The sequence below is a fragment of the Malania oleifera genome, chromosome 10 (assembly GCF_029873635.1).
Source record: "Malania oleifera isolate guangnan ecotype guangnan chromosome 10, ASM2987363v1, whole genome shotgun sequence".
NCBI classification, from domain to species: Eukaryota; Viridiplantae; Streptophyta; class Magnoliopsida; order Santalales; family Ximeniaceae; genus Malania; species Malania oleifera.
This window is the reverse complement of record NC_080426.1, coordinates 34,389,933-34,406,796: the sequence shown is the minus strand read 5'-3', so window position 1 is coordinate 34,406,796 and position 16,864 is coordinate 34,389,933. Positions and strand designations below refer to the sequence as shown.

General features: G+C 36.2%; 3 protein-coding genes across 20 annotated transcripts in view; 1 reads left to right on the top strand and 2 right to left on the bottom strand.

Annotated features, from left to right (window-relative positions):
- The window catches only part of LOC131166959 (uncharacterized), a 36,923-nt gene extending 28,969 nt beyond the window's left edge, over positions 1–7,954 (top strand). For 10 of the 16 annotated variants that reach the window (XM_058125630.1, XM_058125634.1, XM_058125632.1 and 7 more), the window contains 2 exons: positions 6,212–6,657; positions 7,266–7,954. In XM_058125630.1, the coding sequence (XP_057981613.1) occupies positions 6,212–6,657; positions 7,266–7,532 (713 nt within the window). In that variant the 3' untranslated portion in view covers positions 7,533–7,954. The remainder of the gene's footprint in view (positions 1–6,211; positions 6,658–7,265) is intronic. The other 6 variants (XM_058125638.1, XM_058125635.1, XM_058125646.1 and 3 more) reach the window with 1 other exon arrangement.
- On the bottom strand, positions 7,855–15,470 carry LOC131166960 (uncharacterized). Of its 3 annotated transcripts, XM_058125650.1 has the most exons (6): positions 14,836–15,194; positions 12,931–13,032; positions 8,960–9,002; positions 8,506–8,620; positions 8,367–8,427; positions 7,855–8,266 (listed from the first exon to the last, which is right to left on the bottom strand). In XM_058125650.1, the coding sequence occupies exons 3-6, from the start codon at positions 8,988–8,990 to the stop codon at positions 7,988–7,990; spliced, it is 486 nt and encodes a 161-aa protein (XP_057981633.1). In that variant the 5' UTR covers positions 8,991–9,002; positions 12,931–13,032; positions 14,836–15,194; the 3' UTR covers positions 7,855–7,987. The 3 variants fall into 3 exon arrangements, with proteins under 3 accessions (XP_057981633.1, XP_057981634.1, XP_057981632.1); XM_058125651.1 differs by lacking the exon at positions 12,931–13,032 and having other exon boundaries at positions 14,836–15,470; XM_058125649.1 differs by lacking the exons at positions 12,931–13,032; positions 14,836–15,194 and having other exon boundaries at positions 8,367–8,620; positions 8,960–9,007.
- LOC131166958 (pentatricopeptide repeat-containing protein At2g44880-like) lies at positions 10,228–12,940 on the bottom strand. Its single transcript, XM_058125629.1, has one exon. The coding sequence runs from the start codon at positions 12,739–12,741 to the stop codon at positions 10,924–10,926; it is 1,818 nt and encodes a 605-aa protein (XP_057981612.1). The 5' UTR covers positions 12,742–12,940; the 3' UTR covers positions 10,228–10,923.
- Positions 15,471–16,864: the final 1,394 nt, after the last annotated feature.

The window sequence follows — 16,864 nt, the reverse complement described above, 5'->3', positions numbered from 1 at the left end:
CTTGAATTTAGAATTGGCATCAATGAGCACATCAAGAATGACAAACTCTACAATAGGAATGTTTGAAAGACTGTGGATGTCTTCAAACACACATTTCCTTGCTTGTAGTGTCTTCTAGTTGAGCAACTTTGACATGATCAATAATGTCGGATTCTTTGTCTTGGTTGGTAGAGTAGGTTTCAAGATGATCTTCATATCATTCTAGTGAAAGATAAATGTGTTCTCATGGCCTTGAGTCACGCCTAAATCATCCATCAAAGGAGAACCAAGTAGTACATGGCCAATATTTAGGGGTATGATATTACCTCAAACATTATCAAAAATCACCCATAGATAGGAACTTATCTTTCACAAATATGAAAAGTAGAGTCATTAACCCAAGATGTCTTGTAAGGGTCTAGGTGAGGTTCCAGATGAAGTTGCATGTTAGTGACCTCATTTATAGAAACCTCATTTAATAGCATCTTCCATCAATGATGATTTTATAAACATTTTCACCGCACTTGAGAAAGGTGTGAAAAAGCTTAAAATTGTGCCCAGAGTATGCAACAAACAACAAAGCCAAACCTTAAGTCCCACTAGGTGTGGTTGGTTACATGAATCCTTTTCTGCCAATTTATGCGATCATGGACAATTTCTTTCGACTAATTCAGTGCTATTAAATCCTCACTCACTATCTCATTTCAAGGTTTTTTAGAACGAGCCTTACTCCTTTTACTACCCTCATAGTAACTAACTCTTCTTTGCTGGCGGACTATTTGACTTACGTTGCAAGTGCCCAAACCATCCAAGTCGCCCCTCCCTTATCTTAATTTTTACAGGAGTTACTCCTAACTTACTCTGAATATGTTCATTTCTTAATTATCTTTCAATGTTATACCACTCATCCATCTAAGCATTCTCATCTCAACAACTTTTACTTTTTGGATATGGTGTTTCTTAGTCGCCCAACATTTTAATCCATATAGCATAGTTGGTCTTATATGGTTGTCTTGTATGACTTCCTTTTAAATTTTAAGGGCATTTTACTATCATAAAGCACACTTGAAGCACTTCTCCCTTTACTTAACCTGCTTTAACTCTGTGGATTACATAATTTACATCCTCCTTCAATTTCTCCTTTAGCTTATATAATAGATCTAAGGTATCGAAATCTACTAGTGTTTTTTATTTCTTAATCACCAATATTTTTACTACTATTACTGAAATTACATTTCATATATTTTGTCTTATTTCTACTTATCCTAAAACTTCTAGATTCTAAAGCTTCTCTCCATAATTTTATTTTAGACTCTACTCCACCCCTAGTTTCATCAATCAATACAATATCATTTGCATATAACATATACTGTGGAATCTCATTTTGGATACTCTTACTTAGTTGATCCATCACTAAAGCAAAAAGATAATATCATATGCATATAACATACACCATGGAACCTCATTTTGGATACTACTAGTAAGTTGATCCATCACTAAAGCAAAAAAATAAGGGCTTAAAGTAGATCTTTGATGTACACCTATTGTGATTGGAAATTCTCTAGTCTCGCCACGTATAGTCCTTACGCTAGTCATAACTCCATCATGTATATATATATATATATATACTTAATGACGTCAATATACCTACTACGTACACCTTTTTTTTTCCTTCTAAAACTCACTATAAAGTTTCCCTAGGTAACCTATCATACGCTTTTTATAAGTCAATAAATACCGCAAGTCGCTCTTCTTTTCCCTAAATTTTCCCATTAATCTTATTGAAAGATATATGACTTCTATAATAGATCTCCCAAACATAAAAGCAAATTGATTTTCTGAGACCTTCATTTCTAGCCTTAATCTTTGTTCAACTATCATTTCCCACAGTTTAATTGTATGACTCATAAGTTTAATGTGACGATAGTTATTACAATTTTGAGTTTCTCCTTTATTTTTGTATATAGATATTAAAGTGTTTTTCTTTCATTCATCTGACATTTTTTTAGTTTTTATAATTGTGTTAAATAAATTAGTTTAATCATATAATTTTGTTATCACGTAAGTATTTCCAAACTTCAATTGTGATGTTATCCAATTCTATAGATTTTTTATTTTTCATCTTTCTTTTGTACAAACTTAAGTTTGTTGACTTCTAATCTTGCGAATAAATCTCATATTATTAGTGTTTTCCTCGTTTGCAATTCTAAGTTTAGGCCTTCTATTTGATTTTTATTAAATAGCTTACTAAAGTAACTTCACCATATTTCTTTTATGTCTTCTTTCTTAACCAAGACAATATCATCCTTACTTTTTATACATTTTATATTGCTTAAGTCTTTACTCTTTCTTTCTTTAGCTCTAACGAGTTTAAATATATCTCTTCCCCCTTATTTTGTATCTAACCTCTCATACAAATTATTAAATAATTTATGTTTAACTTCACTAATGGTTTTTTTGCATCTTTCCTCACCTCTTTATACTTTTCAAAGTAATCCATGTTTCTACATTTTTGTCATGTTTTATACCAAATTCTTTAATCTTCATGGCTCTTTGGACATCTTGATCATACCACCAACTTTCTTTTCTATTCGAGAATCTTCCTCTTGATTCATCTAAAATCTCTTTTGCTATCTGTTTTAATAAAATTAGCTATCCTACTCAGAGTATTTGCGTTTATATCATTCTCTATTGTCCAATCGCCATCTTTGATTATTATATTTTCTCCCATTAGGCTTCATCACCTAGTTCTCTTACATTAATTTATTTTATCTTTTCTCTTCCATTCAATACATATATCTAACACTATAACTTTATGTTGTGTGGTTAATCTTTCACTTGGGATAACTTTACAATCCTTACATGATAAATGTTCTACCCTTCTAGTTAAGAAAAAATCTATTTGACTTTTATTTTGTCCACTTTTGAAGGTTATTAAGTGTTCTTTTCTCTTCTTAAAGAAAATATTCATTGTAATAAAATCATATGACATAATGAAGTCTAAGATCATCTCTCCAAGCTCATTTTTATTTCCATATCCTATCTTCCATATATCCTCTCATAATCTTTATTATCCCTTCCATCCGTTTCTATGAATATTTTCTCAATCCCTGATATGCCTTTTATAATACTATCTATATCGTCTCAAAATTAGTTCTTAACATTTTCTGCTAAGCCTACTTGAGGGGCACAAGTACTAATAATATTTATTATCTCTTAGCCTAAGACCATCTTGATTTTTATAATTCTATCCCTACTCTATTTAATCTACAACACTATCTTTTTAGTTTTTGTATACTATAATTCCTATCCCATTTTTATGTTTTTCTTTTCTAGCATACCAAAGTTTAAATCCCGATTTATCAATTTCTCTAACTTTATTCCCCAGTCACTTAGTTTCTTGAAGGCATATTATATTCATTATTCTTTTAATCATTGCATCCACAATTTCCATGCTTTTACCCATAAGTGTCCCTATATTTTAAGTTGCTAATCTAATTCTAGTCCCCTGAACTAACTTTTTTACCTGTCCACGCCCAGAATAATGTGGGAACCCTCGCATATTTGACATTGTACCTGGGTGTAATGATCTTGGGTCCAACTCTGGTGAGGTATTGTCTGCTTTGGCCCACTGGCTCACATGTTTGTCATATAACAGGTGCCTCACCTAGTTGGAGTCCAAATTATCCTTATAAGCCCAAGATCTCTCTAGTACACATCCGATGTGGGACCGTGACATTCTTTCCCGTGACGTCATCGTCAGAGTGGCTTGTACTTCTGTGTAGGATTCACCCACATAATAGTATCCCCAAGGTAATGATCTTGGGTCCAATTCTGGTGAGGTATTGGCCCTCTTTGGCTCATTGGCCTCACAGGTTTGCCATATAAAAGACGCCTCACCTAGTTGGAGTCCAAACCTTTCCTTAAGTCCAAAATCTTCCTAGTACGCATTTGATGTGGGACCATGACACTAGTAGCCGACATGGCGCATCGCTTCAGGGTGACGATCTAGCCACCCTCGCCCACTTTTTGCTACACTCGGGGTATAAGTGCAATGAGTTGCTTGTAGGGAATGTTCAAGTGAATATTCGGTAAGGATTTATGTCATAGTGTGTTGACAAGTTTTATGTTGGTTGTCAGCTACCTAACGCAGCCCTCCTCTTTTACCTGGGCTTGGGACCGGCTGTGTTTCGGATTAGGACATTAAGTGTATCATAGGCAAAGTTAAATTGTGCCCAAAATATGACAAATGGAATTCCTTGTTCCAATGATTTGTCATGATGTTGCTTTTTTCTTTTTTATATAATTTTTTTTTGACAAATCAAACTAGCACAGGGCTATGGTGGTGAAAGAAGAGGAGAAAAAAAGAAAACAAATGTTATTCTTATAGGAAAGATTTTTTGAAAAGATAGATTTTTAAAAAAAATTTTTTGTGAATAACTGAGCTTTCAAATAAAGATGTGGGCCTGGATCACCTTTTTTTTTTTTTCCCTGGTTGAGCTGGTTCTATTATAAGTAGCAGAATGGGCCTAGCTAAAAAAAATATTAAAGAGAGGAGCTGGGTCTCTCTCTACTTTCTTTTTTCAGGAATTGGATTGATTTTTTTTCTTTTCCAAGTGGAAAACAGGCCTTGTAAAATGAAGGGGCCCCATTGGGTATGGAGTAAGTGGCAAAAACGATGTGGGTGTGGGATTGGACCTGGTTAATGGTCCATTTTGCTGCAGCCAGCGTGTGTGGTGCCTGCAGATTTTGTCGGCAGCGTCCGGCAACAATCCACCTTATTATTAATGGGGGATGGGGAGTTCAATGGTGCAGGTGGTGTGTTTTGAAAACTACAGTAAGATGCATGGTGATGAAGATTGGTGGCTGGTGGTGCTTTGTCCATATGTCAGTGGAGTGGAGGCAATGGCGCTCCAGACTCATTCTGAGCTGCAATCTCTGATCATGAAAGTGGGTGCAAGCTTTTTGTTTTGTGATGGAGATACAGATGATATTTTTTTAAACATATTTTTTTGTGATTGCAGGAGACTGAAATTTGAGATTATGGGAGATTGGTGGAAAAGGAGGAGCGAGGAGGAAGAAAAAACAGAGAAGCAGAAAAAGGGGAGAGAGAGAGAGAGAGAGAGAATGGAAGAACTGTGTGATCATGGTTAGGCTTTGATGCCAAATGATGCTGGGCAGAATCACGGAATTATGGCCAACAGATAATTTGTGAGAGATAGAGGAGAGGGTAGAAGAAGAAAGAAGGAAGGAAGTATATACCCCCGGGGGTGGGGTATCTCTTTCAAATTCATCAAGAAATTACTTTTTGCATGGCTTTCACACACTATGTTTAATAACACAACAAGAAATTATGCATACCCCTAAAGATACTTGAAATAAAAATGCACTCCTGAAATACACAAATATTACACTCAAGTCCCCAGATACACATAACCCTATAATAATTAAACTAAACACACAGTAAACTATTAGCTAAAACAATCCCTTGATCCAATTTTTCTGAATTAGTAGCAAGGGTCTACCCATGGTCTGGCTTCTTGTCCTACATCGCTACTTTTTATAGTAGAGTATTTGAAGGTGACTTCAAAAAATATTCCAATACTCCAGGAGCAAACAACGTGTCATTTCCTCGGAAAACTGTTTGGAAGACAGAGAGCATGTTTAATTTCAGAGAATATTCGAAAATTTCCTGTTTAGTATGTTTACTATTTAAAAAATAAAAATGTTTTTCTAAAAGTCCATCTTATCCAAGTTTATAATTTTGAACAGACTTCAGAAAGCTACTTTCTATAGAATAGTGTTTGAAGGTGATTTCGCAGGAAATTTTGAAAAGCACAGAATATGCAGGATTTCAGTTCTAGAATGCTGGGTACTTGAAGTTAATGCCAGGCTTAGTTTCATAAGCTTTAATGCGTTTATATGATGATTTTTTTCAATTGATGCTACGAGATTATGAAACTACTCATGTAAAAAATTTCCATTGTTGTGAGTGGAAGCATTCAAAATATACTTCAGATACATCTTAGGAATACATGTTTTATGCTTTTGGAATCTAAGATTGCAAGCATCATATGCATTTGTACAGTTGACATTTCTAAATAGTTTTTCCCTAAATACCATTTTTTTCTAACAAACTAGCCATGTTAGAACTAATATGCTTTGCTTTGATAAATGTTGTTGAACTCTATGCTTCTCCTGCAACACTTCATCATTTAACTCTCTCCAGCAGTGGTTTCTACAGATAAGACTATCAATGGCAATGTTGAGTTTGGAGCTTATGATGATTGGCCATTCCTTGAGTTGGGGAATGGTGATAATTCTCTGGAACAAATCCTACGGAGAATTGGTGAGGCAGAGTCTCAAGTTCACAAGCTGAAGGGTCGAGTTGACAAGCTGATAAGTGAAAATGCTGGAAATTTCTCTTCCACGAATAACTTGAGCATGCTTGTGCCATGTGATGCATTAACCTGCTCTACTCAAAATCCTGCTTCTCCGCCTAGTAGCAGAGATAAAAAGCCAATTGGATCCATACATACTGCCTCTCACGGCATATGGGAGGATGGTTGTGCTGCAGATGTGGTTTTGCCTGAACATGCTGTCTCAAATCACGTAGGGGTCCCTCGTCTTGATATAATTGAAAGCACCAATCAGCCTTGTGTTGAGGGTTCATGGAAGGTAATATCTTCTATCAGTATTGTTTAAGTGGCCACATAAAATTTAGAACCTTTCTTGTGGTCCTTTTGTTAAGACACACTGGTAATTATTATGACCATGCATTTTGGACAGATACATAGTGAATTGGTTCTTAATCCTATTTCCTAAGCTGATTTTGCATTGTGGTTTGGTTTTATTGCAAATGCATTTTGATTGTGTATGCACCATGCATTTCTCTGGATTTGGTAGATCCTGCCAGTGTCAAGACACCCCAAACCTGAACACAGATAATGGGAACAAATTTTATACTCAACATATATTTGCCTTTGATGAATGGACGTGTGATTTATGAACTTGGTTCAGCTTACATTTGCTCTGCAGCTGAACCAGGTAGGACAGTTGCCCCCTCCATTTTTTTGAGCACCAGGGCTTGCACATTATTAATTTAGTGAAATCATGCTGGCTTGCTAGCCTGTGCCTTGATATGGTGATTGTGTAAATTTTTATTTGATTGTGGTAATGTTGGTCCGGTGGATGAGGAATGCCAACAAGAGATTGGTGTGTGTGCGTGCGTGTGCACCGAGTGGTTTCATTTTATTATCATTGACTCATCCTTCATCTGTGTACAGACTGGGGAGGGAATTCTACTACAGAACCAGAAACTGAAGGAAGAGTTGCATAATTGTGAGGAGCCTGTAGGAAAGCCACAGGTGCCCAAGGACGAGCAGGAGAATGCCATTCCTCCAGTCTTGGCTCACAAAATTGACTCACCCAAAGATGAGCAGCCGTCTCAGAAACTTCCTCCCATTTCCCGTGTTAATAATGCCTCTAAGAACAAGAGAAAGAGGGGGAGGCGAAAGGCTGGCGGTGGGTGGAGCCAGAGAACCCATGGCTAGGCTCAGATTGATTTGAGTAGGAAGCTCATCCTTCAACCACTGAAAATGCTAGAGGAAACTGAAATTGCTGTGAAAAAATGATGTCAACTGTCTTTGCTGCTGAGGGAATTTGTAGATGCTGCTTCTGTATATGCTGATGGACTGTTGGTAAACGGTAACGAAATGACGTCGACTGCTTTTGCTGCAACTGGAATGGATTTGTATATCCCACCTCAAAAGAAAAAAAAAATTGCAGCTACATATGCTGCTATGAATATTTGTACATGCTTATAAGCTCTCTCTCTCTCTCTCTCTCTCTCTCTCCCATTTTTGTAGGCTTGTGTTTTTCTTTTTATATAGCACGTTTTATAGCATCAAATATCTCTACACCCTCGTTTACATTTTGAGTGGAAATTAAATTTTGCATCTTGTTTGTGTACAAATTCATGTAAGATGGAGTATCTAGCCAGTGTGTTTTAAGTTCCCAGGAAAATTTTCTTGGTGAACTTAACAGAGATGAGAGCTAACATTGTGATTGAGGGAACAAAAATAACATCCGGGATGGCCTTTACTATTCTCAGCTTGGCTGCATTCTCTGCTGTTCGCTTTGTTGCCATGGCTGCAGGAGGTATCACCAGTCCCGTGATCACGATGGAGTTATCTGGCCTCCCCAAACTTATTTTTTCCGTCATAAAATTCACAAACTTTGTCCTTTTATCCGATTCGCGCGTTCTTTTCCATTCTTCAAAAAACTCCTGCATGCATTTCGTTGACACAGGTAGTTGTATTGTGTGTGTGTGTGTGTGTGTGAGAGAGAGAGAGAGAGAGAGAGAGAGCAAAATAGCAGAAGCTAACCTCAATTTCTGTCCTTGCTGGTGCATCATAATGTTTACCGGGCAATGCGGAGTTTAGAGTACTGCAAGGAGAACAAAACAACAATTGAATGTATCTTTTGAAATGCATGATGAAAATGGAAAAAAAGTTGATAATATACTTAAAGATGTCGAGAATGGCAATCTGGAAGTCATGGAAATCCTTGGTATTTGCCCTTGCAAATTGCTTGTAGAGCGTCTCCATGAGCAAATTTAACATCTGCACTGGTGAAAACCCTGGACTTAATCCGCACCAATGACAGATATTAGTGTTTGTTACATTATCTTTACTTTTACCAATCAATTTATGCGAGGATTTAGAAAATAAAAAGTGGGCACTAAAGTGAAGAAATCCCTTAAATTCCCTACACATGTAAGCACTTGCAAAATTTTTAGAAAAAATTTAACCTAAAATTTATAAAATAATTAAATTTCTCAGACATAATAAAACTTTTGAATTTAGACAGTTGAATTTGACAGTTGATTGTGTTTTCTCCAATCTAGATGGAGGAAAGAGGTCAAGAATATGTGTAAAATTAAAGAAGGTGACATATAAGTGAAGGAGGAAACGCAGACCTGTTCCCATGAAACTCATGGCCAAACCCATTTTTGCAGAAGCCTGAAACAATCAAAGATGCACTCAAATCTTACGTGCAATATATATACACATACAGAGACAAAAGGGAACGTCTAAGAGGCAATTAAGGAATTGAGTGAGTTGGAATAATTGTCTTTATGCAAAGCATAAGCAAGGAATCCATTTTCTGGCTCGTACTCTTCTTATTAATTTTAGCCAACTTTGATTCTTGGCGTAGAACTAGTCAGAGAGAGAGAGAGAGCCCTAGCCTGGAAATACATACATATATATAAAAGGTTTTGTACCTAAAAGATGTCTTAGTTTATGTTTGGTTCTATGATGCCCACTTTTCAATTTTGTGAATAAAATGGTCATAGGAATTTACAAAAAAAAAAAAAAAAAAAAAATGTTTCCATTAGAAGGCAAAAAATTATTATTTCATCAATCAAGGAATACATAGGGGTTTTAGTAAAAATTTGTCAATAAACGTTCCCTATCTATTACTTGTAGATTAATTAAAGTCCTTTTTTTTGGCACCCTTTCCAATAACATTTTTTTTTTGTGAACTATTGAACTTCCTCTAACTACAATCGTTCTAATCCTAGGAATAGATTCGGCAAACATAACCTTAATGTTTTAAGGTTGTTGCTGGGAACAAATGCTACTCTATTATCTCGCCTGCCTAATACAACATCAAAAAACAAGTTGCACTCAATTCCTTATTTATTTGGTCGTACAAAACAAGGTCACCTTTTGCACCAGCTGGCAAGGTGAACTAAACCAACAAGTGCTTACTGCAACTAGTTACAATGTTTTGGTGCAACATAGGGTGAGTGGTCCAAGTTTAGGCAGTGAGAGCTAGCTCGAGTCGAAACATAAAAAGCAATTTGAGAGCAGTTAAGAGTAAACAACCTAGTGCAGCGACTTACCTTGCTTGTTGCTACTACACATAAATGAGAGCAAGTCTGCCACTTGCCAGTGCAACTGCTGCAAGATTTATGTTATATGCTAAATACATTAAGGTTGTGTTTGGGAGCACGGAATAAATGAAAAGAAGAGTAACATTGTCAACCTAGTGTTGGGTGTAATTCACTAAGAGCCTAGGACTATAAAATTAGAATGGACGTGTGATATAAATTTGAGTTTCTTGCACAGAAAAACAAGGAATATTATGATGTCCACGATATTTTTTAGATTTTGTGCCCTCTGGAAATAATCTTTCTTAAAACCCAGTACCATAGGGATCCTAATTGCTGCTAAATCATTGGGGATGAAAGCCTCAAATCTTGAAAAAGCCAATCCCAGTATGTTACATATTTACAAAATCTAGTTTCTTTCCCTCTCCACGGGGCAACAAGAAAATAACATGAGGTAATCCGTCTGCTTCTAAATCAAACTTTTGACTTCTCTATCAATTCAGCAGAGTAAACCCGACTGTGCACTTCAATGAGCTCATAAGCAACAGCAGACTAAATGTTTTGTGGTCACTTGTTTCGTATTATTCTACGCTACCTTTGATATTCATAGTGCAAAATGAAGTCAAGAATTACATACATCGTATCAACTGATCCAAAATCTTCAACATAATGCTTTGGCCAAGCATTTAGTCTGTCAAAGGTTGACATGCTAACTGAGTGGTTTTCGAGTAGTTTGGGGTCCATGCAAAAGGTTTGAGTCCAGAGGCATGCAACCAACTATTTACGCTTGCATCTTCTGGAGAATCATCTGCTCAGACTTCTATATGCTTTACTTGCAGATGAAAGTGTTTGGGCTCAAAATCCACACAGATCAGGTCTGCTTTATGCCTTCACCTGCTTGAAGTGAAAAAAGAATTTCTAAGGTCGTGCATGACTTGCAATTCATTTGGGTGTACAGTCTATGCAGAATAGACAAACAACATGGAATGGAACTCATGTCAGCTTGTGCTTTGCCCACTGCCACACCACTGCAGTCTTCTCCAGTCTTAGTCACTGCCTTCTCTCTTCATGTGCATCCATAGTTGCCTTATTACTAAATGGATGACCTCCCACTGTGGATGCAAGCTATCTCCCGCTACAAACTCCCAAACCTTATCATCAATCTCAATGACACTACAGCCAACTTCTTTCTTTGAACCAATCATTCTCATCCTTTCTTTAATTTCTTCCACGTCTCTCCATCTTCTCTCTAAGGCATACAAATTTCTCAATATAACATAGTTCCCATTATTACATGGCTCTATTTCGATTGCCTTCTTTATTACTCTCTCAGCCCTTCTAACATCCTTAGAGTACTGGCATGCAAACAGAAAAGAGCTCAAAATGATGCCATTAGCTTCATAAGGCATGCTCTCTATCAGCTTTTCAGCTTCATCCAGAAGCCCTGCCCTCCCTAAAAGGTCAATCATACAACCATAGTGCTCAATTTGCGGCACAAGACCAAATTCCTCAATTGCTTTGAACTGTCTCTTCCCTTCCTCCACTAGACCACTATGGTTGCAAGCAGACAAAACACTAATCATTGTTATCTCATTTGGCTTAAATCCACTGCGTATCATCTCAAAAAATGTTTCCAATGCTTCCTTACCACATCCATTCATTGCAAAACCATTTATCATAGCATTCCAACAGCCTGCTTCTTTCTTGGTAATCTTACAAAAAATGCTTCTCGCCTCATCAATTTTGCCACATTTGGCACACATATCAACTAGAGCTGTACAAACATTGGCAGCCCTATCAAGTTTCTTCCTCTGAGCGAATTGGTGGACCCAACTACCCAAATCTAGGGCACCCAAAGCAGCAATAGCTGGAAGAACACTCACAATAGTAACTCCATCAGGCTCAAATGGTGTATTTAATTGCATCTCATGAAACAGTCTCAATGCTTCAAGCGGTTGTTTATTTTGTGAATACCCACTAATCATTGCGTTCCAAGAAAGGAGATTCTTCTTGGGCATGGCATCAAATAATGACCTGGCAGAATCAACATCGCCATTTTCACAGTACCCATGAATCATAGTGGTCCAAGACACAACATTTTGCTCGGACATCTCGTCAAACAGATTCCTAGCCGAACCCATATCACCCAGTTTGACATAAGCATCAATCATTGCGTTAAACACTGCGGTGTCTTTATCGGGCATTTGATCAAAAAGCATCCCCGCGTTACCCATATCCCCAGACCTTGCATAACCAACAATAAGAGCCGTCCAGGACACTAGGCTTCTTTCAGTCATTTCATCGAACAAATCTCTTGCATACATCATCTTCCCAAATTTCGCATACATACCAACCAATGCCGTCGACACAAACATATCAAAGCAAAAACCCATTTTCACAACATGATCATGTATCTCTTGACCTTCCCATGTGGCCATATCCAAACCACAGGACTTAGTCAACGAGGTGAAAGTGAAGCTATTGGGAGCAAAACCTGTATCCCTCCTCAGATCTCTGTAAAGCGTGATAGATTCAGGGAATTGGCGGATACCCACGTGGTCCTTGATCATGCAGTTACAAAGAAAAGCATCATCTCTGTGAGGTCTCCGGTCGAACACGCTCCGAGCGTAGCAGATGCCGGCGTCTGGGTCAGACGCAGTGGCTATGGAAGAACAGGAGGCGATGAATTTGGTGAGGAGACAGACGTTGGTTTCGAGGGCGTTTCGGAGCATGAAAGCATGGATTTTAAGAAGAGAGGCTCTGGAATTGGTTTGGCGAAGGAGAGAGAGGCATCTTCTCTCTATCGGGTTCCAACGGCCTCGGTTTTCCTGGTCTGCCATGTATAGGAATTGGACTGTTTGCATTTCTGTTTTTAATCATTTTCTGCAAGCACTGCGTTACTTTTTTGAATTTCAGTTTTGTTAGTTATGCGAACATTTTTATCATGTTGAAGGACACGGCTTGCGACCATGACCAGTCTGCAATCACTCATCTATTGACAAATGAACTCGTAACGTAATTGGTCCGTTTCATTCACTATTTTCGGTGTTTACCAGGTGGGCTCCTTGTTTTCCTCAAAGCTTCAGATTTTTTGATTTTTTATCGGGAATGAAAGTGTTGATTGTCATTTGCTGATGAGTGATGAAATCACGAATCTGCATGATAAAAAGAGAATTGATGAAACTCATATTAGTGCACCATGTTACTAAGTAAAATTAGGTTAAATAAGGTCACATACTAGAACATGCACTTTTCACCAATTATAAATGTCAAATGAATGGAATGAAGTTGGATTTGACAAAAAACTGAGGAAGATATAAAAATTAAATTATGTATTTAAATTTATTTTACTCAATTTTTATTATTTGTTAAAGTACTAAATGTGTAAAAGTAAATTTTATGTGCTTTTGTCTCTCATGACAAATTCCTACAGTTTTAATCTTTTTCTTTTTTGCAATAGTTCCTTCTTCATAATGACATTGCACAATGTTTGTAAAATTTTTACAATCTATGAATTGACAAAGACAAAGTGATGTTTTCAAAACAAGTATAGTCAAATTATAGGTTCTCATCTAACTTAAACTCAAGATTTGTTGTATTTGGAATAGGTTGAACTTAAGTTTTGGAACAATGTTGCATTATTGGGCTAAAGTTTAATGATAAAATATTTTAAGAAATCAAAATAAACATTGTATCAACATATTGGGCATTTGCACTACAAAAATTTTAGCTATTTAATTTTACAACACAAAAACATAACAACAATATAAAGATTATATTGACATTTTGGGCATTTTCACTATAAAATTTTTATCTATTTAATTTTACAACAAAAAAACAAAATGATACAGCAAGAAAAAAGAAGCAATTCTGATACTCCTCGCGTAAAATAGTTCATTAAGATTGAATTCATTTCTCCCAAGATGTGTTTTAGCCTAGGTGTTGATAAGAAAAGGGGCAAGGATGAATGCCTGAGAAAATACAGAACCTGAGAAATATTTTCTAGGGGAACAACACAACATTTCAGAAAACTTGGTCTAAAAAATTTATAATTTCATCATAAATTCCATTTTTATACGGTTTTATAAACTTTTGGGATGAGGCAATATTTTATTTGTCTTGATTCCCACAAAGCATTCAAACTGGAAATGAAGTCAGAGTAAGGATGGAATTTTTTACATAATGGTTCCTGCACTTTGAACCCAGATGATTTTCCATTGGAACCACCCATTCCCAAAACTGTCTTACTTCTGCTCTAACATCTGCAGATTCAACCATGACCATCCAAAAGTTAAATTTGGTTCTGTCAAGGTTTTTCCACCCATCATCAAAATTTATTTTTTTCCATCATAAATTATTTTGATGCAAGGATATTTAATCACTATTCATGGTGATGCTCTACTCCATAACATGAATATGGCAAAGGAAGCCATTTTGGGACGACCATTCGCACGCGAGGCTTAAATCCTCGAGAAATTGAACTCTAAAAGGAGGGAAGTTGAGTTTTCCAGAGAGAGAAATGGTGGTGGAAAGGGAAATCATCATTCTATCCCAATTGATGTGTCATTACAATGTGAACAAAGAGAGATGAAATCCAATGTCCTGATTTCATTCCAACCTCAATTCCTTGTTTAACCATGAAATGTCTGCACTTGGAAAAATAATTAGATGCCATATGGAATTTCTTCCTCAATGCCAGAGGATAGCAATTAATAGTAACTCCTAGTTTTTTATTTTTTAGAAAAAAGAGGACGGCACCTCCTTTCTTTATTAAAAAATACCTCACTTATGACGAAAGAATACTGTTGTTCCAGTTGAGTGAGCTACAAGCAAATAGAAAAGAAACGTAACAAAAACGAAATGAAAACAAAATGACACATTAGACTCTTAAATTAGGAAAACTAAATTTGTCAAGTCATATCCTGACTAGATGAGGTAAAGAAGCAAATTTCAAATACCTCATAGTGGTGCCTTCCTCTCTCCCTGACGTGTCAAGAAGTCTGCAGCCTTATTTCCTTCTCTGAATTGTGAGCAATGGTAGTTGGTATAGATGTTGCAAACCCCTGCTCGCAGTCCCAAACTATAGTTAAAGAATTTTACAACCACTCATGATGAAACCCACAAGCCATGCGCAGAAACCAGTTGCACCAAGTGGGAAAAGCTACAAACAAGACATTTTTATGCCGCCAGAAACTGGCATAAACCCTGACCCATGCCCCGTACCTGCTGCACTTGCACGTACAAGCAGGAAGAGCAAGAAAGAAGATATACATGCCGATGCTGCCACAAGAAAAATAGCATCATTGTCAGGGCAGTCATATGACCTTAGCCGTCCACGCTGTTAAGACACCACAATGGGATGCACAGCATAAAGGGTTAAGATCTTAGACTAACCCTAACATTTCACATTGGCATTTCCATCAATGCTATTTGCATCGCTTCAAGGACTCAAGAATCGCGGAAGATGCTCATGACAAATTTTCATACCCAGATGCAGTCTCCTAACTCGAAACCTATTAGAAAAGAAAACCCTAATCATACTCTTATGAAAATGCCAATCGACGTTTTGGAAAGAAAATGACCTTCCTCCCTCAAGGTAACAACATGCTTCCTTGCCATTTGTCTTGAGGCACTCATCCATCAATCCCTACAGGTAACTTTGCTCCATTCAGTGAATACTAAAGGTGCAGGCAACTAGGGCGAGCATAATTCAATTTTAACCAATTAACCGACTAACTTCAGTCGGTTCAGTTCGATTACCTTTTAATTCGATTCGATTTTATAATTTAGTAAATTCAAATATTCGGTTCGATTATGGAAAAAGTAAATTTCGGTTAACTGAATTATGTAATTAATTAATAATTAAATATAAACTATATAATTTAGAGTTTCCACAGTTCCCTAAATCCATAAAATTTCCGAATTATGTAATTAATTAATAATTAAATATAAATTATTAAGTTAAATTTTGAAAGCATTAAAATTATACAATCATATTTTTTTTTTCATAATTAAATATAATTTGATTCGGTTAAATTCATTTTAGTTAGTACGGTTAAGAAGTGTGATTTGATCGATTCAATTATCATGGAGAGTTAATTGAAACAATTCGATTAATTCGGTTCATTGACCAAATTGGCCGAACCGACCGATTGTATACCCCTTCTTACAACTGCATAAATTATATAATAGCATTCGCAAACATCAAGCGAAAAAGTATTCAAATCTTTTCTTTGCCATCATATAAATTTCTACTCTTTTTTGTACATTTCTATATAAATAAATGTATATAGTTTTACAAAGAACAGGAACTATCTATTACAATTAAAAGTATGTTCAAATAGAAAGTTTATTTTAAAAGGCATAGGTGTGAATTATGATATGCTTTACATTAAAATGTTATCATAGTTATAGTTGATTTAATAATTATGTTATTCAAGTAAAACTCATTTGCCACACACTGGTTGTAATTTATTTCTTCTTACTAAGAAGTGTCTTATTTTAGAATTCCAAACATTTCAGGTGATCCAAATAGACGTATAGAGCGAGCTCCGAGATAGAGGGAATTTTAGTATTGCCCTAGCTATAGGGTAAGTTTTTTGAGTTGAAAGTTATATTTTTGGGTATGTCCCTAGGACACTGTGTTTCTTTTGAGAGATGTATATGTATATTTTTGAAAATACTGAAACTCTGGTATTGTAAATAAGGTTAAAGTGTTTTTATATTTTCCGTTGCATAGATGGTGTGTTTTATAACAGGTATTCTCGGTACCACTTTGGATCTGAAATGTTATAGTGAATAGTATTATGGGTATCAAAGTAATAGTATTTATTAAGTATAAAAAAAAATGGTAATAATTTTGGGATAGGACCAGTCTACAACACCCAAAATAAATAACTCAAAAAACAAGTTACAATCAAAACATAAAGCAAGACAGCAACAATAAGCATTGTTTTTGCTAAGTTTACTTGGACTGAAGGAGAACAT